This window comes from Pectinophora gossypiella, chromosome Z (genome assembly GCF_024362695.1).
Source record: "Pectinophora gossypiella chromosome Z, ilPecGoss1.1, whole genome shotgun sequence".
Taxonomy (NCBI): domain Eukaryota; kingdom Metazoa; phylum Arthropoda; class Insecta; order Lepidoptera; family Gelechiidae; genus Pectinophora; species Pectinophora gossypiella.
Genome location: NC_065433.1, coordinates 26,694,125 through 26,721,856, shown reverse-complemented (window position 1 = coordinate 26,721,856; position 27,732 = coordinate 26,694,125). Strand labels below are relative to the sequence as shown.

At 38.7% G+C, this 27,732-nt stretch overlaps 1 protein-coding gene across 2 annotated transcripts; it reads left to right on the top strand.

Moving 5' to 3' along the window:
- The first annotated feature begins 744 nt into the window (after nucleotides 1-744).
- On the top strand, nucleotides 745-26,207 carry LOC126380348 (protein krasavietz-like). 2 transcript variants are annotated; one of them, XM_050029717.1, is made up of 12 exons: nucleotides 745-895; nucleotides 1,238-1,309; nucleotides 14,773-14,949; nucleotides 16,814-16,914; nucleotides 17,849-17,914; nucleotides 17,997-18,069; nucleotides 18,962-19,127; nucleotides 21,259-21,370; nucleotides 22,707-22,838; nucleotides 23,579-23,725; nucleotides 24,602-24,797; nucleotides 25,373-26,207. In XM_050029717.1, the coding sequence occupies exons 2-12, from the start codon at nucleotides 1,249-1,251 to the stop codon at nucleotides 25,399-25,401; spliced, it is 1,260 nt and encodes a 419-aa protein (XP_049885674.1). In that variant the 5' UTR covers nucleotides 745-895; nucleotides 1,238-1,248; the 3' UTR covers nucleotides 25,402-26,207. The 2 variants fall into 2 exon arrangements, with proteins under 2 accessions (XP_049885674.1, XP_049885675.1); XM_050029718.1 differs by lacking the exon at nucleotides 745-895 and adding an exon at nucleotides 945-1,064.
- Nucleotides 26,208-27,732: the final 1,525 nt, after the last annotated feature.

Sequence of the window (27,732 nt, the reverse complement as noted above, 5' to 3'; positions counted from 1 at the left end):
CAAATTAATTTTTGTGCTAAGTTGTGCAATAAAACATTACGTCTTTCTTTATGATTCAAATCAATGGAGAGTACATTATCCTTAAGTTTTATTATTTTACTTTCATACGTTCCTAAAAAGATCTTTACTCGACAAGCGAAAAAAGTATTTTTTCCTAACACCACTGCATTTTTATTTGGAGGGAGGAAGGGCAATACTTACCTGACCTTTGCGTTTAATTTTTTACTCGATTTTTACACTTACCTAACTTCGTCCTAGCAAAAAAAGGATAACCTACCTAACTATTTTCATTAAGCATATATTTAAACTTGGTTAAAATAAAAAATAACATTCTGGCTGTATGATATAGTTACCTTTGTTACATCACGCTATTAAGGTTACGAGTAAAGAAATGTCTATGGTGTTTTGTTTTTTCTGCCATTTTTAGTCAAAATACTTTCCGTTCAATTTGTGATTTTCTGTGTGTGCTACAAAATTAATCAAATTTATTGTGTCGCCCTTTAAAAATATTTTTGTTTTTATTATAGATTAGATTGTGTTATTAGTTCGATGTAGAAATTTTTTATGTATTCTTTGTATAATCGTTTGAGACTTGTATAAGTTTTCTGCAGATTATAAATCTCTATGTTTGAGTAATTTTATTGATTGTGAGCAAGACACCAACCTTTCTTATCGTAAAATATAACATAAACTCGTATTTTGAAGAAAATTTTGCTCCGGAAGATTTGAATATTGACGCCGATTTTGCTGGCACAGGATATCCGGCAACTTCAGACACGTTGTCTCTACCCAAGGGAATAGAGAGATCGTCGCAGCGTTTCTTTCTTTTCTGAACAGGCGCAGTCCGAGAGAACTCGCAAAAGGAGTAAAAGGCTCCTACATAACCTGTCACTACGTAAGTATGCTGAATACGTGTGCGCATATAGTCGAGTCGATTGCGGATCACATTTGACTTGAGAGAATCCTAAACTGAGGACATTCGCTGAGTCATAAGTGATTTTTGCATAGCGACACTTTCGTTTAGGATCACATTAGCGTTTGTTGGCGGGGCCGTCGTTTTGCGAGTAAGTAGAGCGTCTTTGGGCGACGCCATGAGCCTGGAGGGCAAAGGGCCGAGCTGATGCCCGGCGGTGCGTGGCGCAACGCGGCCGATGACCCTGCCGCATGATGTATAACGGGCCACCTTCCCTCTAACGTTCGCGGTACCTATCCTAATTGCCACGTGTGTTTGTTTCAGAGATATATTGTATGAGTCAGAAAGTAGAAAAGCCAGTATTATCGGGTCAACGGATCAAGACCAGAAAAAGAGGTAAGTTCTTTTTATTTTGTTTTATTTTTCGGCATCATCCCCAATCACGCGTCTCTTGAATATCGATCATGATTGGTTCCCTTCTCTGTTTGATTGCTGAGCTGTATTAGGTATGCTAATTTATTATCCTTGTAAGAAAATCGTTTTAATGATGTCATGTTTTACATAAATGGCGGTACTGTAACTGTTATTCGGATTTTGGACAGTAGCCCCTGGGCAGATGCTTTTGTTTGTTTTTAAATCACTGGTGGGCAAAGTCCTGTTCTGATTTGAAGTCAACAATTGTCCTAATTTCTTTAAGTGTTGGTGCTGATGTCAAACTATTGTTATTTTCTTATCTTTGTCAGAGTAAACATTAATGAGGTTATATTGTAGACAAAGTCAATGTGGGCAGAATTATCTATATGACACCCAAAGCAATTTTAATGCAGTATAATAATTGAAAATTCACTTTATTTTATTTTTTGTTGGTATCTACATTACTCACATTGGTATGTACAACTAGAAAAGTTACTTAGCATTTCCTAGGTAGATAAAAACAACAAAACATAAATTACAAGTAAAAAGGGTTATAGCTAAGCATAAAACTCTTGACAGAATATCACTGTTTCAATTAAATGTGTCAAAAAGCATAATATATAAGGAAATGTAGTCTTTATTATGTTTTCCTCCTTTGTCCCTCCCTGAGGCAAGCCAGTCTAAACATAGAACAGCTTCATAAATATGAAGGTTGATCACTTAGTTTAAGTTAGTTTCACTAAGTACCTAATACCTACATGCCTATGTATTATTATATTAAATTATCTTTGCAAATCCATAGAGCAGACACAGACTGGCCTCCGTTGGAAATGACATGAGTTACACTATATTTTTTCTACATTTTTATTCGATTAATAAGCCTTAGGCATAAGAGGATGTTCTCAATTTGACTAGTCTACATACATTTCCATTTGCTTCGATCCTGACACACTTCTCTTGCTTCCTCTACATTCATCAATCATTTCATACTCGCACGCCGGTTCAGAGTAGATTGTACTGAACCTTTTCTAAGGACATCTGCAATTTGGTCAATGTATGTCCTACTAGGTCTTTTAGGTTGACTAGTGTCTTTCACATTACATAAGCTCTCTTTGATATTTCAATATTATCTGTGATATTTAAAGAATATAACTATATTTTACATATTTACTTTGTTCTAAATTGCTTTTACAATGTACACTAAAATATTGCATTTGAATCTGTAGTGTGCAATCTTCCTCTTAAACAAAGATTTTAATTTAATTATTCATTTCTTTTTTGTCTACCTACCTACACTGTACCTATGTTGTATTGTCATATGGATATTAACTAAGATCATTTAAAAACAACTTATTAAATATGTTTATTTTCGTGGTTTGTCCAGTTGGTCTAACTAAATAAATAATTCCACAAATTAAAGCAAAACCCTCATATGTGTATTATTCAGTATATAATGTTATTATTCATCTTTCTGCCCGTAACACTTGTTTTATTTTAAAGGTACTTATTGTATTGTACATGTACATAAATACCCAGAATAGAAATAGAGACCACTATATTCATAGAAAACAACTCTGGGTTTCGCCTAATTCAAATTCAAAAATATCTTTATTCAGTAGGTAATGGTAACATAGTTACTCTTTGAATCGTCAATTTTTACATAACGAACGTCTTATCCGCCTAAAACTACTGCATACTAACATTAAATCAAAACTTTATTCTGAGAACATATTATGTCCATATTAAATAATAGATTCAACCTCTTGACTAATGTTAGTAAAATTAAAATCAAATTAGTTAAATGATAAAACAATTAAAATTAAACACAGAATCGTAATAAAAGAGAATCTGACACAACATATTGTATTTTTACGAATACATTTTTCATTTCATTTCACTCATTTCAATATCCACTGAAGCTAAAGACATTCCCACAGGTGAGATGCCTATTTGGGATACTTTTTTTTTAAATAGAACTTTTTTTTAAGTAAAAGACCTATCCTAATAGTTTCAAGCTTTATTTGTTAATGGAATGTACCTATGAAACATTTCTCACCGTTATCCCATCATTTAATACTCTGCGAACTATTGACCACATCACAAGAGGTCTGTTTCTGTCCATTGTCCATGGATGCATTTAGGTTATTAGGGCATATCTAGTTCCAATTCAACTGGGCACGTGTTGACAGTCGATTATGCTTCTAAGATGGGGCCCACAGAAATTGGTTCTCTTACGCCTCCGGTGGCCTAGATCTTACGACAAAGGGTAGAATAGGCGAAGCTCGATTCCTTGAAAGTGCATTTACATTGTTACACGATAGTAATTGCATTACGTTGCCGATGCGTCGGGATCGGGCAGTGTAAATAGCACATGAGATGGGCGGGACCACGATTTCACAATGTATTTTATACGTACAGTTATGAGCAATATCATGTACCTACTTTAGAACCCTGTCGCACTATCATATTTGACAAATTTGTCAAATATGTTAATGTGACATAGTTTCAAAGTGTATACATAATTATTAGTACTCGTGACCGTACTCCCGCATCGGGCCCGATGAATCGGGCACTGTAAGAACGCCTACCTTGTTACTTTTTAATGTGTAACTGGGAATTCATAAGCCATTTGCAATTCCAGATACAAGAAATAATGCCACATCTCTTTGTGATATTGTTTTCTTAAATACGTGAAGTACCTACACTGATAGTTTACATAACGGTTGAAGTGTTCTGTGCCAAAAAACTTCCATCTTAAAACCGTGTACAGTTATAGTAAAGTGCCTTTGCGAATTGGCTGTTGAATATTTGTCGTACAACGCGTAATTAGCTGTTATCTTGTGCCGGTTAACGTTGCTGTTGGCGTAACTTAAATGTATTTCAATAAATGTTGCGCGAATTGCTCGTGTTCGATTCTTAATGAGTCACGAATTATCTGGGCTAAATGGTGGCAACTTGTAGACGTATGCACTTAACGTACTTACGAGCGCAGTATCTCTGGTCCTATCGCTAATTGGTCTGTAATATCTGCTGGGACGTCATTTATTAATAAAGGCCTTTAATAATCAACGTAAGAAGGCCATGTTAGTGTCGCTGCCATGGTGACGTTATGACGACGTTCGAGTTTCCTAGCCTATTGAATAGACAAGGCTATCAAATGACGCGCAGCTTTCTAAAGATCCATTGTTATAAATTTTCCATGCTTTCTCCCGGGCTACTTGTAAGAAAGGACAAGGACATTGATTGTTAAAGCCTTATTACTTTTTTTTTGATGGATTCAGTGGGCAGGGTGTGTCGAGTGTAGGTATAAAATATATGACGAAGTCGTCGCTCCTAGGGTGGTATTACTCGGTCTTAACATGAACGTGACTGGGAGAGTTAACGTGTTTCTCAATATTTTCTGAATATAGTATAGTATATTCAGATATATTCAGATAATAGTATAGTATAGTATAGTTTAAACCACGTAAATGGTGTCTTTTAATCTAATGCTATTAGAAAGTAATCTGTACTACGAGCTGGAGCTTTTAATTAGTATTAGCATAACGTTAAAACATACCCTCAATAATACCTTACATACCCAATTATTAATCGTATGATATGAGTTGAGTCATCAATTCCGTTTTCGTCTAATCAGTCAGTTATAGAATACAGAGAATATTCTGGAAAATTTCGTTGTCCTTTAAATAACAAACGACTTTCAAGATTCAAAATGTCCAAATATTATTTTTATTTGAATGAAAAAGCTTTTCATTTCTCTTATTATATGATGTTATTTCTAAAACTAGAAGTAGTAGAAAAGTTTCACGCCATATAAGATTGGTAAATATGCCGGCAGTTAGCAATGACATTGAATCTAGTTTTTTTTAATACTTCCTCGTGAATACACGTAAAAGGACAAGTGAGTCAGATTTCGTTGTTTCGCTCTCGACTGTCTCATCTTTCCACATATCGATCTATCGATGATTTTTGAATACTTTTTCATACTTCTCGTGGCGATCCGATTAGGTACTCTAGCCATAGAGGCGGCCAATCAGCTCGCGATGACAACACTTAAAGACCCCGATGCCCCACCGGCCTGGTCGACGATTTCCCTCATTCAGCGCTTATCACTATCGGCCTACTAAGGTGTATTAATTCTTTCAAATATAATTCTCCCATAGAGCGCCCTCACATACGGGGCCAAACCTTAAACTCAAAATTCTGAGATAGCATTAACTTCCCCCTGTCTATTTAAAGCCAAGAAACCCCATAGAAAATAATCAATGGTGTTATCGTCCCTACAACTGAATCATAATGGGCCCAGTTACCCATTATCAAATTAGAAAATGGCAGACTCGCCCCCGGGCCCGGTTTAAGACTGGGACGACATGTCCCCTAAGCCAAAAAAAAAGCAAAAGGCTCGAGACCGAAATAGACTTCAATTTACAAGAGTAGCTAACTGATATAAATGTAGACTAAAAATAGATTAGATACGAGCGAAAGTTTGGCTAAATCGGGCCCAATATTCCGCGTTTTGACTTTTAAAATGCTTCATTATGCGTCACCAACTTGGACAATAAGGATAAAAACTACCTTAAAAATGCCTATTTCTCCCATCAGGTGTCGCTACAGCTGAGTGTTCTTAAATTTTGATAGTTCCCCGTACTATTTGAGTAAACTAACATATTGTTTTGGTTATAATTTTACACTATAACCCTATGCGCAACGTTTATCTGCAAAATCAGTGTTATATTTATTCCCTAAAGATCGGAAAGGAGAAAACTAAGGAAAGTAATATTTTCAATCAAATCTCCCTTTTTCCAACTGGCTGCTTTTCATTTTCGTAACTCATCCTTCATACGGGATACACGCCACGTTGCTTCACATTTTATAGCAATTTATCACGAATTTTACCTGGACAGTGGTACTGATTCCTGTAAACATCATCTAATTTTATTTTAAGTTATATCTGTCATTTTCTTATCCGCCGAAAAGGAAAGGGACGGGTAATCGACAAGCATAAAATTTATGGGACACACGTAATTTTTAAGCACAAATCTAAAAAAAAAACCAAAAAATTTACATTGGCCATTAACCCGACAGAATTATGTTGACAGCACACGTCAAACGGTTTGCATACCAGCGAGATACCTTTTTGATTCACCCGGGTTATTTATTCATTTACTCATTCTTCCTAAAATTAAGAGCTGCCGTCCCTTTCCTTTTCAGCGGATAAGAAAATGACAGGTATAACTTAAAGTAAAATTAGGAGGTGTCTGTAGGAATCGGGGCCATTGTGGAGATTGACAAAATTTAGGAACACTCAACAGTGCTTTGATTTGATTAATCTATGTTAATATTACAATTACTGTGGTCATGTGGTACGCTGGCTTGAATTCTCAATCGGGGAGCGCCAGTATCGTACTTGCACCAATTAGTTTATTTAATTTATTTTAGTGCAATTTTCAACCAGTTGGCGCGGCCGTTGGAGGCGGCAATACGGCATACCACCTATCACGTTGGTCTAACAGAAAGGTCGAGATGTAGGAGGTACTTAGTTCATCTTGCGATGGATGCAATGGCATACCCCAATTGGGATATACTTGTTAGCTTATTTATGTATGTTTTTCATTAGAAAAGAGCTTATACACAGAAAAGTACCGTCTATCTGTGTAAAGATATTCAACTCGTTCGTAACCATGTACTTTTTTTCTGTCATCTCGCTACCTCGAACCTACAGGGGCGCGACGGCGTCTCTGGAAGTTGCGCTCGACTCGTGTACTTTGGTGCGGAACCAACAACGAACCTTCAAATTCATTTATTCGTCAAGATAGATAAAAGGGTTGTTAAAATATAATTTATGTCGCACCTTTCGGTATACGAATTTAAAACGTAACATTAAATTACAAATAAAATTATTATTATTATTGCGTATGGCAGACAAAAATAAAATATCCTGCGTGGATCATATATCCAGCTTAAGCTCCCCTAACCAAGTCTTTGCCGCATCCGTCACACAATGCAGCTCGGCTATGCCACCTGGGAACCGGTGCAGAGGGCACTCGTTCACTGTGACAAATAAAATTAATAAATAGCTTCAGATAGCGGGGTGGGCAGAGATGTACAGTATCTACACCCACTCCTAGCCAGCTATATTTCCATGTAATAGGTGGCGAGCCTATTGCTATTATGTTAGTTGACTCAGATTTTCGCATCAAAGACTCTTTAAGATGATCCATTACGTGTGCTGTCGTTGACCATGTTAGCCAACCTAACTCCTTCCAGAAGCCCAGAAGTTTCCTGCGGTGTTATCAATTATCTATCCAAAGATTAATTCAAACTCATAAAGTCGAATTCAGTGGTTTAGAGCCCAAGCCGGGATTGGAACCTGTGACACTACGTATTACTATTGAGCTGCCAATCAGAGCTTCCTTATTCTATGCTTCGATGTAAGCTATAGACGCTATAGTACACTACAGCCGCGCGTGCGTTCGTGTGTTCTCCGTTCCGCGTTGATTTCGATTATCGAATATCTTATTAACTAAACAGTTATTTAAAGTATTTTAATCTTGTGTGTTGAGGAGCTCGGTGGCGCAGCGGTAAACGCGCTCGGTCTGAGATTGTTGAAGTTAAGCAACTTTCGCCAAGGCCGGTCATAGGATGGGTGACCACAAAAAAAGTTTTCATCTCGAACTCCTCCGTGCTTCGGAAGGCACGTTAAGCCGTTGGTCCCGGCTGCATTAGCAATCGTTAATAACCACCAATCCGCACTGGGCCCGCGTGGTGGTTTAAGGCCCGATCTCCCTATCCATCCATAGGAAAGGCCCGTGCCCCAGCAGTGGGGACGTTATTGGGCTGGTGATGATGAATTTTGTGTAAAAGCCTGAAAAGGTAAAGTGACACTATGATATTGCTACTGTAACTGCAAGTATATTGTACCTGAATTTATACACAATAAATATCTTACCTTATTGCTAAATATTTATTTCAGTGTTCACGCCCATAACCTTTAGCTGCGAAGTGCAGAGAAAATAGCACAGTTTTATTGGTACAATTGAGATTGCAACGACTCGCGCCGATCCGCGTTTTTTTTTTAATTGACGTAGAGGAACGTGATCAGGGGTGCGACCTTTCTTTCTGTTTTTTTAATAAAATTGCCTATATGTGCCTTAATGGACTGGGTTATGGAGCAAATTCTGCTGCTTTTAATTATAGGTTTTTGCTATAAAATCCATTGTTAAAATATCCTTATTTAAGTAGTTAATGTCATTTGAGGCAAAAAAAAAAAACTGTAAACATCATTACAGTGCCTTTGAAAACTCAACCCTACGGGGGCCAATATTTTAGAAACCATAATGCATCACAGCGCCACTTCGTTTCTTGACACGAGCTTTCAAAAGGGGCGGACGTCATACTTTGCGGTTATCCTCCTTTTTCTTTGTCCGATGCACCCCTATCTCCTCCACCGAGTCTGGCGTTCAGAAGTACATTCCCTAATGGAGAATAAAATACATTTCGCTGTAGACTCTCGGTACGCCTGGGTGTAGGGGTGCAGAGGTGTTTGCCCGTGAGAGGGGGACGTAGGCGGCGAGACGTCTAGCCCGCCAGCCACCAGCGCGATAATCCTCTATTTCTTTTTCTCCTGTCTGGCGTATTTCCGACCAACTTAAAGCGATTTAACTGGAAAACTCTTTGATTTTGAAAAATGCTCTCATATTTTTATGTGTACTTAACGTTACGCCAGCTACTGTACCGAGATGTATATTTTGAGGTGTATTTATAGTTTCGGGTTTCACACACAAGTTGGAAAAAGAAAATTAAATCGAAAAAGAAACTGACGGACGGTACCCGCAGCTCGCAAAGAAGCGTGCTTACCATTACACCACCGGGTCCTCATTCTGTCCCTACGAAATATTCGACGTGAGTTTCCCTAAGTACGAGTGAGTGTTGCAAAAACAAAAAATCCTTTACTTAAAGGTTTTTTTTTCGGGAAACAAACTTTTCTTTCCCGAAATAAAACTACACTGATTTCTGGAAATCGAAACTCAACGCATTCACTTGTTCCTTTTTATTTGAGCCCCCTTTGAAACCCTTTTTAAAGAACCCCTTCCAATTTTCAAAATAGCGGCCCTCGACTTTGTTTGTTTGGACTCGGACCAGTCCTATTGACTTCTAATTGCATTCAATCTGTGGCTGAACTGCACAATTGACCTCGCATCTCATATTCTCGGAGCATATTCTATCTTCTTGGTGTTTATTTTATTACTTTCCTACAAAACGTAAAAAATAAAGCTTGGTCAAATTGTATCGCCTGTGAAAAAAATCAAAATGGCGGAAAAACAAGATGTCCGCCATGTAAAGTATTCTATATTTGCTCAAAAGTTATCCGGGTAAAAGAAGAAGGGTAAAGATACAGCACATGCAAAGCTGCATTAGCAGCCAGCGCACCACCAGACCATCTGGTTACTATAATATTGCTATTATTTGCTATTGCACATCGTCATTACGTTAATCGAAGTATTTCGAAGATACTGTAATCGAAAATTCCGTTCGATTATGTCTATAACAATCCTTTGTGCTTGTCAAATTAGATTAAGTCAATATGTAACCGATTGTTGACCTGGTTCATAGGTCCGGGTGCAGATAAAGTCAACAGATTTAGGTCAACCTCGAGCATAACTCTTCCCGTTGACATTCCAGCGCTACCCTGTAACCTAGCTCAATTATTTGCTGTTCCTGACTGCGCCAGACCAACTTGCAGTATTAAATTAGTATGGCGCCATGCCAATATTCGTGTTTTCCTTTTTCAATATCTTCGCAATATCAGTTCTATTTATATTATATTATAATACCAATATGGAACAGTATCGGGTACTTTAATACGTTGAATCCCCCTTACAAACGCTTGACAACAAAGAATGCTGTAGAATTGAATCTTGTAGTTCGTATTAAAGATTCCGTGCAAGTATTTTTTTTTACGTGATTTATCGTAGATTTGCCGCAGATGGCATTAATTACTTGGCCGGACAAATGGGGAGCGCTGAAGGCTCTCACCCGGTACAATGTTGACGGTGCCCAGTTGGGCGCGAACCTCGTATCAGGGCGTCTAAGAGGAAAAATATTAGAAATAATTAATCGACCCTAGCGTGTCGATAGCGATAAGCGTTGATTGAGGGAAATCGTCGACCATGCCGGTGGGGTTGGTATCGGGGTCCTGAAGTGTTTGGTGTCGCGAGCTGATTGGCTGCCTCTATGGCTAGAGTAATCGGGTCGTCGGGCGCCGATACTTTTCAGTACCGTCCCTAAGCGGGATGTATTCGGAAGCCGCAACTACCAGGAAATTTGGGTGGTGCGGAGCAGAATCGAAAAAACGTTTTGAAGCTAATTTTAGCCATTGGGCAATGGTTGGCAGACCTAGGTCAATGTGCAGATTTTCATTGCGAAGGAACCACGGAGCTCCCGTGGCTTTCCGCATGAAACGATTTTGTATTACCTGTAGACGATGGACCGTACAAGTATATTATAACAGTTTCTTACTGTTGGAAGAACGCGTGATTTACATTGTAGTTCGAATCCCGGGTCGGTCTCTAAACCACTGAATTCGACGAGTTTAAATTAATGTATGGATCACGGATAATTGATGTCACGTGGTTTCCAGAATTTGTACCCGGTTAATGACAATAAGCTTGCCCCTTATTAAATGGGACTTAACAAAGCTAGCGAGGAGTGGGTGGACATGACATTTGTAAAAGCCTGGAAGTGCGGAAATAATAAAAGTACGGAAAGTCTTTTTTTATTATTTATTCTTGTATAAAAGGTACACCAACAGTTTACATAACATAACATAAACAGCCTATAAGAAAGAAAGAAAGAAAGTATTTATTATTAGAGGACACCACAGTAACAATACAAACACAGTAGGGGAAAAAAAAATATTACACAGAATCACAATTATTAACAAAAACTTAAAAGAAACAGAAAAATAATAATAAAATACAAAATATTGGTCGTACAGTCATGTGGCGGTGGTGGACGTCCTCAATAAATGGACCTCGCTCAGCATAAGCCGCGGCTATATACGTCCCACTGCTGGGCACTGGCCTCCCCTCAAACAACCGGAAGGGGTATGGAGCATACTCCACCACGCTGCTCACACTCACTTCATTCACTTTGTGAGACGGTCCTTTGTTTGGTAAGGACTTTAGAGGCTTGAATCACCTGATTGTCTGAAAAAATAAGTTGAATCCGTGCTGCGTAGGGCACGTTAAGCCGTGGGGCTCTGCTATTAGCCGTATAAATACCTCCACCAACAGTTTACATATTAAAATATTAAATCGCATAAAAGTTACATCAGGAACTGCGTAAGCCAATTATAGGTGCACACAACATGTGCAGTGTAAGACAACGCAATCGTTTAGGTAGATAACTAAATTGTACAAATACTATTTTATACTGGAGGACATAAATATAAAGTTTATCTTTATACTGCCCAAGACAATTGAAAAATAAGTCTAGAATCTAGATTAGACATTGTGGCACTTAGTTCATTTTGTGTCATACAGAGAAGTCTTAAAGACTAACCGGTAAATCAAATCAAATCTGATGTAAGTACATAGTCGTTACATGAGCCATGTCAGGGGCCTTTGGCGGCTCAATAATAACCCTGACACCAGGGTAGATGAGGTTGATAATCCACCTCACAACCCACACGAGAGAAGAAGACCGGTAAATCTTCAAGTGATGATAGTATAAGTCCGAAATGTTTTTCAATAATCGCGTTCATTTTGGACTTTTTTCTCACCTCTGCCTACCCCGTCGGGGATACAGGCGTGTTGCTATGTTGGTGTAGTTCAATATTCAATAGCGAAAGCATGACAGTCGGAAGCGTTTCAGGATAACATTCACATTCGGAAATAAACTGAATTGATAAAACAAAATTTCGTTCGGATCGCGCCAGTTATACCTATGCGACTATACCTACCATTGTACTGTATTGTGCATAAAAAGACGCAAACGTTATGATATAGAGAGCTTTATTGCCTAGCCATTAGGCAGGCAGTATGAGAGTGAAAACTGGAACAATTAAAAAGAAACAAAAAGATAAATCAAATCGCAAAACAGCCAGTGTCCTTATTAATAAAGAGTTTTTATAACATAATTTAGATGTTAAATTGACTATGTACAACGGCCTCTGTGGTCCACTGGTTGAGCGCTGGGCTCCCGATCCGGAGGTCCCGGCTTCGAATCCCAGTGGGGACATATCACAAAAATCACTTTGTGATCCTCAGCTTGGTTAGGACTTTACATGCTGATCACCTGATTGTCCTAAAGTAAGATGATCCGTGCTTCGGAAGGCACGTTAAGCCGTTGGTCTCGGTTACTACTTACTGACGTGAGTAATCGTTACATGACCCATGTCGGGGGCCTTTGGCGGCTGAATAATAACCCTGACAATAGGGTTGCTGAGGTTGGTAATCCACCGAACAACCCACACGATAGAAGAAGAAGAAGGGCTTAGGAACTATTATGTAGTTCAGTTAGACTATATTCCCTATGTCGGGAGCCTTTCAATAGTGGCCTTTCAATAATAACCCTAAGGGTTGCTGAGGTTGGTAATCCACCTCAAAACCCACACGCTAGAAGAAGATCAACTATGGATAGAGTGAGATATTATTATACAAGGGTGGAATCAATACACCTACCTACATCCGGGTACAGTGCAGGCTCGCTAATTGAAATCGCCAGCCCCCCTCCCACCCACCGCTGACTGGCCACCGCTTATTATCAAACGAACCACGCTAAATCACAAAACGAAACATAGGACAAGTTCTCGTAGATAAATCTCACAACAAAATTGCTAAATCCAAAACAGTAGATTGCCGGGTTGCCTGGAAGAAATTGCAATTTAGCGATAAGGCCGTCGAATGTGCTTCTCTTGATCACTTTTGCATTTTTTTAATGTTGTGTTTATACGTGCAATAAAGCGTTTTTGTATTGTATTGCAGTAGATACCGACTTGCGTATTTTCTTCGTACTAAAAAAATGTTTTATTTTTTAATTAACAGGTATGTCAAGAACTTGTCGTGCGCACTACTGTGTGCTTAGATAAAAAGGATGGTAAAACCCTTGCTGATATCCACTAATTAATATAATGACAACATTGACAATATACTTAGTGGCTTCATTGTATATCTTTCCTTTGTTACCCACAGCCCACATACCATTAGCAAATACCAACGTATTGATTACAAGTCACGACCATTAGAACCCTCTCACATTAACTTATTTCACATTTAGTGAGACAATGGGGCTAATTCCTGTAAACACCATCTAATTTTATTTTAAGTTATATCTGTTATTTTCTTATCCGCCGAAACACCATTTAAGTGGCAGTGAAAATTAAGTAAATTACTGACTAATGTATTTAATTACAAATATTTGTCACATCATTAAAACTGTACGTAAATCTTTTACTAAAACTACAAAATTTCCTTGCAAAGTAAATTAAATAAATTGGACGTGAGTAATTATTTTTTACGAAAAGGCAAGGCTAACCGTGAAAATGCTAGCTGTCAGTGTTGAGCATACCTGGTCTTCTTATATCATGGTAGTAGATACGCGCACACAAGTTTTGTATGCTCGCTAATTTTGAATGACTCTCGCCCTGTTCTCACCATGCTAACGAACGGATTGTGACGAACATTTGTTCACTTTCTATGGAATATGCTTGTGTATATAATGTAACTTTCTATGGAATATACACAACATTATCTATATTCGAGGTAGGCAGAGATCGAAACCGATTTGTTATTTCTTGACACATCACTTTAATAGTTCTCGTAGATTTCAAACGGATTAACACAAATCTGTAAGATATCTTTTAAGAAGAATGACTAGTAGGCCTGTTGTACTCTTTCTATTTCTCTTTTGTTTTGTATTTTCCTGTTTGTGCAATAAAGTATTTTATGTTCATCATCATCATCATCAGCCGTATGACGCCCACTGCTGGGCATAGGCCTCCCCCAAGGATCTCCACGACGATCGGTCCTGCGCTGCCCGCATCCAGCGGCTTCCCGCGACCTTTACCAGATCGTCGGTCCACCTTGTAGCGGGCCTACCCACTGAGCGTCGTCCGACATGTGGTCGCCACTCCAGAACCTTTCCGCCCCATCGGCCATCGGTTCTCCTCGCTATGTGTCCTGCCCACTGCCACTTCAGCTTTGCAATTCTCCGAGCTATGTCGGTGACTTTAGTTCTCCTGCGTATATTTTATGTTAGTAAGCGAATAATTTTCAAAAGATTAAGACTTCGTATATCGCAAGTTGTCGTTTGATTACTTACTTCCAACCTTAAAGATAGACGACTTTATGTCTATTGTGTTAAAACATTTAAAGCAGTCGTCGCTGTGGCTGGATGCGTTGGTGACGAGGACATGAATATTAAGCTGTTTGTTTTGCCAACAGATGAGAAAGAGAAGTACGACCCTAATGGGTTCCGCGACGCGCTGGTGCAGGGCCTCGAGCGCGCGGGCGGCGATCTCGAGGCGGCGTACAAATTCCTAGACGCCGCCGGCTCCAAGCTCGACTACCGCCGCTATGGGGAGGTCATCTTCGACGTCCTCATTGCCGGGGGGCTGCTGCGTAAGTACTGCTGATAGCTGCTCCTTGCAATCCTGTTCACTTCCTATCGAACTTACTCCAGCGGAACTGATCTGAACTTACCTTAAAGAAATAATAATTTTACTTTAACTTATTTTTTTTATTATTATTATTATATAAACTATATAAGTATCTTTTTGCATGCCTGCACATAGAATAAGGTTCAATGTTGCTGTTTTATTCCGGGGGAAGGCCTGATGACCTATATTACAAGTTTTTAACTGAGTTTAGGCATCAGCCCTTTCACAAAATCTGCCAGTTTAAACTAGTAAATTGTCATGTACAATGTTTTTGTGTGGGGAAATAAATATTTTCTTTCTTTCTTTCTTCTAATAAAACATTTATTGTTTCAAATCGCCACTACTCGTTGGTACTAGACTACTAGTACTTGGCTCACCTCTTCAACCATGGCGTCAGTATTATGGTTGAACTGCCTCATAATACACACACATAAATGCTTACATGCATACATTACGTGTATAACATTCCTTATATTGTAACGACTACTTATTAATTAAAAAATTACCTACTATCAAGTAGTAACTATAAAGATAATTGAATCGAGTAATACGGATATAAAAAGACCTCATACTAAAGGAAGTTGCAAAAAGTCACAAGTCACATAAAACGATTTCTACACGCGTGGACAAAAAAATCGACTCAAGTTTTGTTACCGAGCATTTGGAAGAATACTCTGTTCTACGCAAATGATTATTTGGCTGGAGGCATTCCCATCTAAAATCAATACCATCCATACCTTATGCATACTAAAAATTATTTTTTGCAGCAAAAATCCGTCAACGGAGTTTGAGTCGATTCTTTTGTCCATCAGTGTATGAAACTTGGAGGAAGTTGGATAGAAGTAATTTCATGCCACTCAAGTCGCAAAACTAATTCAACAAGTAATTTATAACAAAGTCGTGGAGTCGTCACAAAACCTAATCCCATTTACCTAGTTTTATCGCCTCCCTCCTTTAATGTTCAGAAAACCTCTTTATGAAACGCCCAAGTGGCTATTAAAAGTTTGTCATGATGATATAACTGGCTAGAGTCCTGAGCTCTTATGATGAGAAAACCTCACTCGTTCAATATGTTCTGATTTACCACAACCGACTTCATGACACGAATAACCTAATCTATTGAGAAGTTAGTTGTTAATTACCCGACTGGCTGGTTTTCCCCTAGAAATATAAAACGGTATAATTCTAGGGGAATGATGTCGTTATTACCCGACTGTGGCGAAGCAAAAAGGATGGTTATGTGTTTAACCGCTATGTATTTTATTGTTGTTGTTGGGTGTTCAAGTGCTTCAATTTACTAAAGGCGTTACTACCCAGTCCATCGGGCCCACATTGGGTGGGGCGGGAGATAAATTAGTCAATGGTGCAAATCGGATACCGGGGTTTGATCCGGTGCTCCCCGTTTGAGAAGCAAGCCGGTGTACCACAGGACAACAGTGACTCAGACAGTGTTGAGTCGTAAATAGTCGAAAATAAGTACCCATAAAATCAAATTATTTCAAAATGCTTTTTTTTATTTCTATACCGCCCAAAAAAATAAGCATACCTAATGTATTTATTTAAAAGGTACATACAACAGGTAACAATCATGGCATGAGAACTAAAAGGTTACAGATGTAGGTAATAACTAGACTGAAACCCAAAACGTGTATACACGTCATGGTTAGGAAATTTTGTAACGTGAGGTTAGTTGCAGTTAAATGCTAAAAAGTAATGCTAATTTCAGAAGCATGTTATTTGCGTCATGAAGTTCGTTGTCACACGTTGTTTGGTCTTGTAGATAGTAATAAGTTGTGAGGATGGGTGCAAGTGGTGTTCTGTTGCAGTCCCCGGCGGGTCGGTGTCGATGGATGGAGAGACCCCCAAGACTAACACCTGCATCTTCGCCGCCAGCGAGGACATGGATACCATGCGCAACTTCGAACAGGTCAACTTATAACATCATTTATAAATGCTTCCAACCAATATCCCTACAAAATTATTATAAAATTATACAATTACTGACTAATGTTTTACTACAACTAATAAGAATAAGAATAAAATAAATTACTATTACTTGTCACATGTATAAAAATCATTAAAACTGTAAGTAAATCTTTTACTAAAAGTTCAAAATTTCCTTGCAAAGTAAATATAAAAACATTGGTCGTGGGATTTATTTATTACGATATGGCAATGCAGGGTGGGATGACGTCAGCTGGGCTAACCTTGAAATGTAGCTGTCAGTTTTGAGCATACCTGGTTTTAGAGTCTACTTAACACTTTCATGGACACAACGTCTACATGCTATGTCCCGATCCCAAGAAGGTCAATTACCGATGATAAGTGTACGGTCACGAGTACTAATATGCATAAACTTTGATACCATGTCACATTAACTTTTTTGAGAAATTAAACCGTAAGTCTCATTAAATTGCAAATATGATAGGGTTCTAAAATGGGTACATCATATTACTTATGACTACGTGAAAGTGTTAATATCGACTTCTATCTGTCAAGTTAGAAACTGAGTTACCTACTCGAACACCCCTCTTTTTCTACGGCAGGCGGAGATATATTTCTTACATATTAGTGTAAAAATAAAACGACACTTATCGATCCCTATACACTTTCTCGCTTACGCTTAGTGCGGAGATACCGAGAGCGATTGACTTGCAAGTCCTTGTCCATCTTCCATAGAGACTAGTGACAAAAAAAGAAGTATTTTGTAATGTTTAACTAAAATGATGATAAACACGGCTAGAGTCCTGAAAACTCATGTTGAGAAACCCCTTCTCGTTCAATTTCTGCTGACACTGCTCTAAATTTAGTTTTTTCAACCCCCGTTTTACTACTAAAATACTAATTAAAGTCGTTTTTAGGTGTTTGTGAAGCTGATGCGTCGCTACAAATACCTGGAGAAGATGTTCGAAGAAGAAATGAAGAAGGTAAGTGTTTTATGAAGAAGATTGTCCACTCTGTCGTTGCACGGTGTTCTGCATGTTGTATGTAATGTTTTGTTGTGTACAGGTGCTGGTGTATCTGAAGGGTTTCGAGCCGCAACAGCGCATTAAACTGGCCCGCATGACTGCTTTGTGGATTGGTGAGTACTCCTAACATATATTTTTAATAATCCATTCGATTTATAAGCAGATTTAAATTTGCACACGATTAGAGCCGGTTTCAGCCAGTCCTGGAAACGGTGTCGAAGTGTGCGACAGTGACGAGCGGGTTATGCGGGGCCCGGCCCGTGCCGACGCTACTTTACGGCCCACTCAACAAATTCATTAGTTACTACACACCTAGACGCTACACACACTTAATTGCTTTAAACAGAAATAGTATCAAGTATATAAAGTTGAAAATAAGATGCAAATGTCAAACACCACAAAATGGCCGCCGATATCGATTTTCAAAATGGCGGCCGCCAACATAGATCTAAGGTGCATTTTTGAATTTAAATGTTTCAGTCACAATTTAAGCTCTCAGTGAGAGCTCGTGTGAACATAATGAACGATGTACACCTGAATGTAATTTGATATTATAATGCCCTGTAATTTTAGAAGGCAGTACATTATTCTTTAATAAATTATTGCAATATCGATACTATTTCTGTCCTATCACGGCCTTCTAGCTTCGCGATTTGCAATTTAATGAGCTTTTGTTGTTGCAATAATATTAAAATGATTAATTATTCTCTACTATATTTTATGATAACTCTTTCTGATTGTTTACAAAACGTGTATCACGTGCATCGTGGATCAGATTCATTAACAGAGCTGCGTGCCTGCCGAGCTTTAACGATTAACCTTACTAACCCACGTGGAAACAATCCGAAAGACCCCGATGTACCTAACAATACTTATAAAGCTTGTTAACTTGTGTGTGTTTAGGTAACAAAACCGTACGGGGAGGATTCTCACAGGAAGGTAGGCCTGTGTTCTACACTGATCAGTATGGGTGATGTTTATAGTGATGGTGTGTTTCATGCTCAGGTAATGGGTGTGTGCCGCCGTCGGTGTTGCTGGTGTTGGTCAACGAGCACCTCTTGAAGGACAACCTGGCGCTGGACTTTGTGCTCGAGGTGTTCGCCACGATCAAGGCGGAGCGCGGCACCGCGTCTCTTGTCACCGCGCTCAAGAAAGGACAGCTCGAGGGCAGGTATGTGTATCTAGGTAAAATATCCAGTTAAAAATAGCGACATTGCAAATGACAGCTGTCAGGACAATACATTTCTCTATTTGTATATTATATTTCTGCCGCAGTTACGGTTGTAAGATTAAGCTACCCATTGCCGTAATCTAAAAAAGTATTTAAAGTATTTCTGCCCTGCGTCATTCCAATCAAGCTATTTTTAAAAGGATATAACGGCAGTCGCTGCATGAGCTTTGTTATACTTTTTATTCGCTTTACTGGAAGTAGCATAGTGCGTGCAGGTTATCACCATGAATCAAATGCGACATCTAATTAAATTAGTGTGTAACAAGAAAATAATGAGGTCTCGAAAAAATAAAAAAACTGACACGGAAAACTTTATTACTATTCTCATAAAGTGTAATGTTGTACGAGATCGTCTAAAGGCGCCGCGAGCCGGTATTTGGTGGGAAAATTGCACTATATGCAAATGATAATAAAGTTATTTTCTAAGTGGCTTCAGAAAATGCTCGCGTCGCTACTCTTGGTCTTCGCTGACCCTTATGGTGTACGGGTACACCAGAGGAGAAGTGAAGAGAAGGAGAAGAGAAGAGAAGGAGTGTACTGATAAGATTCGTAAACTATTGCATTATCATTAGTGGTTGTAGGGCTGGCAGAGGAAGACCTAGAAGGACGTACATTGACAAAGTTGGAGTTGTCCTTAGAAAAGGTTCAGTACGATCTACACTGAACCGGCGTGCGTGTATGAAACGATTCATGAATGTGGAGGAAGCAAGAGAAGTGTGTCAGGATCAGAAGCAAATGGAATTCCATAGTCTCCGCTTACCCCGGTGGGAAATAAGCATGAGTGCATATTACAAAACAATGACAAAAGATAAACTAGGTTTAAAATAATAATTCGTGCCACAAAGGAAGTTGACGGATTTTAATGAAACTAATTTAAAAGTCATAATAATTCTATGCAGAATCTGCGACAGTAGCGCCGCGACCGCGGGACTTCTTTCTGGAATATATTTTAATTCATCATCATCAATTTAAGACCAACGCTTTTGTCGGTGCAGCATTTTCCATGCTACTTTTTTAGGGAGAATAGGACAGTGGTTTCCCTCTTGCCTTATATTTTAATTAAACCTAGTTTATCTTTTAGTCATCCTTTCTAATAACACTGTTGTTGTCTGCTGAAAACCATAAGACTTACATTATTTATTTTGCCGCATTATGAGTATAAGTTAGTTAGTGTGATGTGCGCCCACCCCGGTTTGCCTCGCGCGCTGTACCAATGTGCTGTGCGCCTTCAGCGGTCGGGCAGAGCAATGCGACATGTACTGGTGGCCCGGACAGTTGCGGGCACATCATAAGTGTTGCGACAAAGCATGACACGCTTTACATGTGTACAATTTGATTGTATTTGATATAACACTTCTGTATGTTGTAAAAAATAATTCAACAACCGCCTATATATCGGTGACGAAGTGTAATGACTTAACTTGATTTCGTATTTTTATAGCTCTTAAGTTCATTTCGGTATATTGCCAATATCTCCTATCTACGTGTTCCAAGTTCTAACTGAATACTTAGAAGATTTGTTACTTAGATCAAAGAAGTGTAAACAATTGTAACTTCGACCTTTAGTAAATAGTAACTGATATGACTAGGTGGAAAGTAGCCTATTAGTGACTGATTACATTTCGATATAGGTTATGTTTAACAATAGCTTCAATGCGCGGTGCGAGTGAGATCTGTCGAAGTACAGAAGCTAGTGTTGTGACGTTCACTAGCGTAGTGACGCATTCGAGATCACGCCTATCGATTCAGTTCCATTTGTTTTCTTTAAATATAGTATTATATTATAGGCTTTACCTGATTGTCCGCAAAAGTAACATGATCCCACGGGCACGTTAAGCCGTTGGTCTCGGCTATTAGCCGTAAAAAGCACCCGCAGTGTAGCAGCGTGACGGAGTATGCTCCATTGATTTAGGCGCATAATGACAAAAACGCAAAATGACAGACTCGTAAAATGACAGACGTTAATAGATTGTCGCAAATTGTTTATCCCGTCTATTGGTGGAAGGGACGCCTGTGCCCAGCAGTGGGTCGTATATAGGCTATTTTATGTTTATATTATGTTATCGTTTAGGCTGCTGGAATTCCTGCCTCTCAACCGCCGCAGTGAGGAAGCGCTGGCCACGTCGTTCGGATCCCGTGGGCTGTCTGAACTGCTGCGTCTGCATCGCGCACAAGCCTCGCAGGTAACTTGACTCTCTCAATAGCTCACGAGTAAAGTCACTTCACATGTATGTCCATGATGAAGTTGAAAAAAATAACTTTAAAAACTTCACGTAAGCGCCTTCTTGAGAAATCACATTCTGATGAGATTTAGAGCCGTGGTAGCCCAGTTGGTAGAACGCCTGCTTCTCACATTGAGGTCGCAGGTTCCAATCCAGCACAGGCCTAAACCTCATGTTCTTCTTCCCCTTCCTCTCTTTCTTTGTAGATTCCCTTCTATATGTAATATGATGATGTTGTGTATAAAGTATAATCAACATATTTATGCAATAAGATAGGTGGCAGTTGTAGATAATAGGGACTTCCAATCGACGTTCCCAAAACACACTGTAGATGGCGTTGTTAAATTTTAACGTGATAATTATCTATTTTCTACTGGCAGAAGCATATATAAAACTAACTGTTGCTTGATATTTGGATCACATTATGTATAGAATGCTCATGCTACCTATATTGCTTCTCGTTCTTTTGATCAGAATAATAATGGTAATTTTAATTGTACCTTGGTGTAGTAAAAAGGGTCATCATTTATACCCAAAAACAAAGATAAAAGATGCTTGATAGTCTGCTATTTAGAAGCAACGCCTTCTATCGTGTTTTTGGAGAACGCCGATTGGATTCATGTAGCATTCCACGTTAGTAACTCTGGTAAAAAAAATACTGGTGGGCAAAAGCAAAACGACGAACTGTCAAATCTCGTTTCCCTTACTTTATAATACGTGGTTTTAGGAATCGTGTAAGTACTTTTAATCCTATATATGGGTTGCCATTCTCATTCCGATAACACCCCTCAATCCCCCTACGTATTAATGTCATGGTCCAAAAAGCTTAATTTCTATTGCATGTAGTATTCAAACTAAGTTCGTAGTTGAGTCCCACCATCAGGAGCGGAGATAGACAGCGTCTTCTGTATTGCTCTCTCGTTCGCTGTAATTAAACTAACGGAACCCTATTATGGCCATTTTGACGTTTGTCCCGCTCATGAAGTATCGTATTAATTAATAATACGTTAAAGGTACAAATAGAGTAACTTTATTTTATAACTATAATAGTAACTGAGCGAATTGCTTTAATCTATGTCGAAGCGGCCATCTTAGCGTGTCGCTAGATTAGGCGATTCCGCACTAAAACACATCCTTACTTATCCATGGACGGAAAAGGCGGGTTAAATAGGCCACATTGAATCAAATCATCTAAAACAGCAGTAATGCTTTTTGTTGACATTGCGCAACTATTATTTTTATATGTTGTAACTTGGTAATATAAGGGTTATTGATAACATTATGTGTTCTGATGCAGGAGGCCCGCCGCGAGCTGACGCAGGCTCTGATGGATGAGCTGGCGGACGAGAAACCGGTGCGCGACCTCATCCAGGAACTGCGGGATATGGCGCAGAAACACTCCATCCCCGACCACGAGGTCGTCGCTATCGTAAGTAACCAACCATATCATTAAATCGTCGCGTTATAGTAAAAACACATTAGCGCCTTTTTAAAAAATCACATTTGGATGTGATTTTTCTTAACAAAACCTCGCAATAGACAAGCTTCGATCCAGGTAATAAATTGGGTCACAATTGTAACCCGGATTGAAATTAATTGAAAGAAATCGAGGTTTTGTCGAAAAAAATTACATCACACATTTTTATAAAGATACGATTTATTTGTAACCACTTAAATGTAAATTAATAAATAGAACAATTCTTATTACTAGACACCGGCACACTTCATACAAAAATGTCATTGATACCGCGAGTGGGACAGACTGTCCGCGCGCGTTCTCCCTTACTCTCGAGCGACTTAGAAACCCAGAGGGAATGCAATAAATCTAGTTCGGCGCCCAATACGAATTGTTGCGAGGCGGAGAGTTACCATGGAATACGTAGTACTATGACTACGCAGTACTGTGGTACAGGCCTCTCCAGAACTGACGGGAAGATTTAAAATATTATTGACCAATGAAACGTTTTTCTTAATGATGAAACCTGATGACGAGTCAGAGCGGCGCGGTAAGACTTTACGAGTTGGGTGCGACTGAGTCCTTCAGACAAGCCCGCGCTCGCATCGTCGCGCCGCGCCGCTATGTCGACATGGCAGGCTGATCCTCCACACCACCTCAACACTCCTCCTCATGTAAAGGGCTAGGTAATAACAATACTATGCGTGTACCAGATCTGGCAGTGCGTGATGTCGCGTGGTGAATGGAACAAGAAGGAGGAACTGTTGGCAGAACAAGCGGCGAAGCACTTGCGTCACTACACACCACTGCTCGCGGCGTTCGCGCAGACTGCCAAGGCGGAGATTGCCCTTCTCACCAAGGTATACTCTTTTTATTAAAAAACTGTTCGCGTTTGACCACAATCTCGCGTCAAATAAGTGAAACATCGTGAAATAAGTGAAACAAAGTCTAAGTACCACGAAGAATAACATGTATTGTTTTCATTTTAGTACCAAATCAAAATCAAATATATATCACAAATTGAATCCAATGCAGGTAGCATTGGATTCAATTTCTTCAAGTTTCATTAAAAAATCCTGACGGGCACAAACTAAACCTAATAATATAATCGTCCTTCACTTACAATAAGTGTAAATTTTATTATTATTATAAAGCTTATGATAAGAGTGTAATGTTATTGATTTATAAAATTAAAAAAGCCGTTAAAGCTAGTTTTAGAAAGGATATTTATTAGTCTTAAGTATATGCACCCAATTAGAGCCATCTCCGGTTTACTCTGCCGAAGGCGGTGTCGAAGTGTGCTACAGTAACGCGTGGTGATTGATACGGTCCGGTCTATAGCTGTACCGAACAATTACCACGCTACAACTATTAAATAATTCGTTTGAGCTGTACTTGGTTTATTTTTATTGATAAGGTTGTTAGAATATCTATAAGATAGAATAGGGTAGTTTCCAACTGGTCAAATCAGTTTTTACTTACTAAACGTGAAAACACAAACTGACTATGGATTTTTTTGGAATTTGGAAAAGCAACCTGTGACGTCATAGAAAAACGTAACAAAATGTCGCACTTAGTATTACATTTTTCTTTGTTAAAATTTATAAATAAATTAAACGTTTTTGTCAGCTTTAGATCTGTCTATATTTAGTAATCAGAATTTAATAATTTACCTTTTACCTAGCATGCCGCTAATGAGACATTCCATATAAATTGTTTTATTTTTGCCCTGGCAGGTGCAAGAGTACTGCTATGAGAACATGAGTTTCATGCGCGCGTTCAGCAAGCTGGTGCTGATGCTGTACAAGACGAACGTGCTCTCCGAGGAGGTGATCCTCAAGTGGTACCGCGAGCCCAACTCCAGCAAGGGCAAGATGATGTTCCTCGAACAAATGAAAAAGTTCGTCGAGTGGCTGCAGTCTGCTGAAGAGGGTAAGCGTGAAATTACCAGCTTAAATACGTCCCACTAGTAGCCCAATAACCGGTTATTACGTCTATGGTAAATTCGCAAGGAGTAATCCATTAAATAAATAAATAAACCTAGTTTATCTAAGGAAGTTACCAAAATAACTCGTTCTCGGGACTATTAATCGATCGAACTATCAATATCACAATCATAAGGGTGAAGTCACAAATAGTTTAATGGCTTATCTTGTTTCATAAAAATCCCCTATAATGCGGGCGAGCCTATTGCCATTAAAGTGGGGCACAAATCCTGAAAACCACGTGATGTCAATTCAAACATGACATCAACATTCAAGGTCGTGAAGGGACACCACAATGCATTCTTTTTTCAAACGATAACTTCATTATGATGAAACCTGATGACGAGTCAGAGCGGCGCGGTAAGACTTTACGAGTTGGGTGCGACTGAGTCCTTCAGACAAGCCCGCGCTCGTATCGTCGCGCCGCGTCGCTATGTCGACATGGCAGGCTGATCCTCCACACCACAATATTACGAAACATGTTAATTCGTATATTTGTTAACATAGTTGCATTGGTTACAGAGTCTGAGAGCGGCGAAGACGAAGATTAGAGTAAGCACAGCGAGTGAGACTGACAACGTTGGCGCCGCCCGCGCAGCACCACCGTCGCACGCGCCGGCGGCGCTCCCCGGCGCTCACCCGGGTCGCTCCACATACATACCCACACGTGTACCTACTTCATTATAAACTCTATAAACTACCCTCATAATACTATTACGATAATAATAATAATTCGATGATTATAATAATAATAATATGATGTTAATAATTCTAGTGCACTGAGCGACACTGTCCGGGAGTGTTTTTTAATAATTGATGAATACAATATTATATGACGAATACCATATTTTTTATTCAATTTTTTTAGGAAAATACAATAAATGGTGGAAACACGCAGTCATTTGTTTTATTTTTGACATGAAGGTGTTTTCTGGAATTTCACTTTCGTGTAACTCTGGTTTATCTGTATCAAATATATTTCTCTTTGGAATATTTAGAGTAAGGATATGTGTATAAACATGTTTGTATTGTCGTGATCCTGTTTAGTAGGGGAACGCAGGAATATTCTTGATCCAAATAACGTAAGTTGAATCGTATGTTGAAATTGTAGAGAAAACTGTTGCCTAAGTGGTATGCACTGATCTTAACTAGAACGAGCAAGAACATTGATTGTAATATGTAGCACATCTTGAGATTTTCATTATATCTCTTCAATGTTTGTTGTGGTATTATAATAGGTCTTGAAAAAGTTTTTCGACCAGCGAACAATGTATATTATCAATTATTGCTTGTGACCTAGTAACTACGTAAGGAACTAAATTAAGTAATGTTTTGAAAATATATATTTATGTACTTACTAATTCGTTTATATTTATACTCTCCTACCATTAAACTTCACAATTTTGCATCCTCATGAAGCTGTTTCTAATTTCCCGCGCGCATAAAAACCTACATTTCATAAAGATCACGCCTAAATCTCCGAAGGGGTGGGCAAAGATGGATAGTATATTATACATCTACGCGTCATCTATTGTATATTTCATCTTGGAGAAAAATATATTATTTCAAATGATTTCATGAAGCATTACGACAAAATGGCGCCGTTCTGGTAGCGCCATCTATTTCAACTTCATCAAAACTACTGCTTTGCTTCGTTGCCACAGGTAGTTTGATCTAGTTCCTTATTTTGACGATAGATGGCAGTGGTAAGTGATTACGTAGGAAATGAACAAATTAATATGGTAGATACCTACTAATAATAGTATTATAATTATAAAAGATTACATTTAGTTAGACTAATGAATGACTACTTTTAGTAACGGATAGCAATAACACATTTAGGTAGGTAAGCTACTCATTTATGTTATTAGGTAAGTGGGTAGGTAGTTTGTAATGCATTCGATACTTTATGTTAAAAGGCGTAAGGTAAGATATAAGTAGGTAGGTCTATTTATTGTCAAAAAGTTACGAAAATCTGTGTTTTTTTTTAATTCAAGAGTGTTTCCAATATCTGAAAGCTATCTGAAAGTCATCCTGTAAGTTCCAGCTGGATAATGGTGGATGACTAAGAGTTGTATCAGTTTGTTTTTTGTTTGTTACCTTTTCACGCCTAAATTGGGGTAGTCAGAAGTTTACCTTCATCCATCGCAAGATGAACTAAGGAAGCCTAAATCATACGTAGATATATTTTATTTATTCTATACCTAAACAGTGGACCAATTTGGATGAAACTTCGGCAGAAATATATTAGTACGAACCAACTTTTTTTATGTATACACGTACCTGTACTATTGTACTACTACTATTATACTACCTGTACTATTCATCATCACTTATTTAAGAGCAACACTCTTGACGGTGTAGCATTCTCCGTGCTAGTTTATTAGGGAAAAATAGGGCAGTGGTTTCCCTCTTGCCTTCCGCCCCGCAGTACTCTGTCTGACGCGAGTGGGATGGCGCCCAGAGTACTTAGTCTATTTCAAAGGCGTACTAGGACTCCTGTTCTCCTCTGAATAGTACTGACGGTTACCGCTGCCCTCTGTCAGGTAGGTACCTATACTATTACTTTATCTAATTCATTTGGTTTCCCGAATTAACTAGTAACTTTTAAGAAAACAAATTCATCTAGGTACTGCTTAACTTTCAAATAAAATGTACCTACCTACATAGTTATGTATGTATGTAGTATTTATATGTATGTTAGTTGTGTATGTATATAATATGTAGTTACATATGAACAGGCTTATAGTGAAAAGAAAACCACATAAGTACCTAAAGCGTCTTTTTGAAAAGCCACATCCGGAAGTGATTTTTGTAAACATAATCTTGCACTAAGTACTTAGACACGCTAATTTCAATCCGGGTATTTTTTTTGTCTTCAT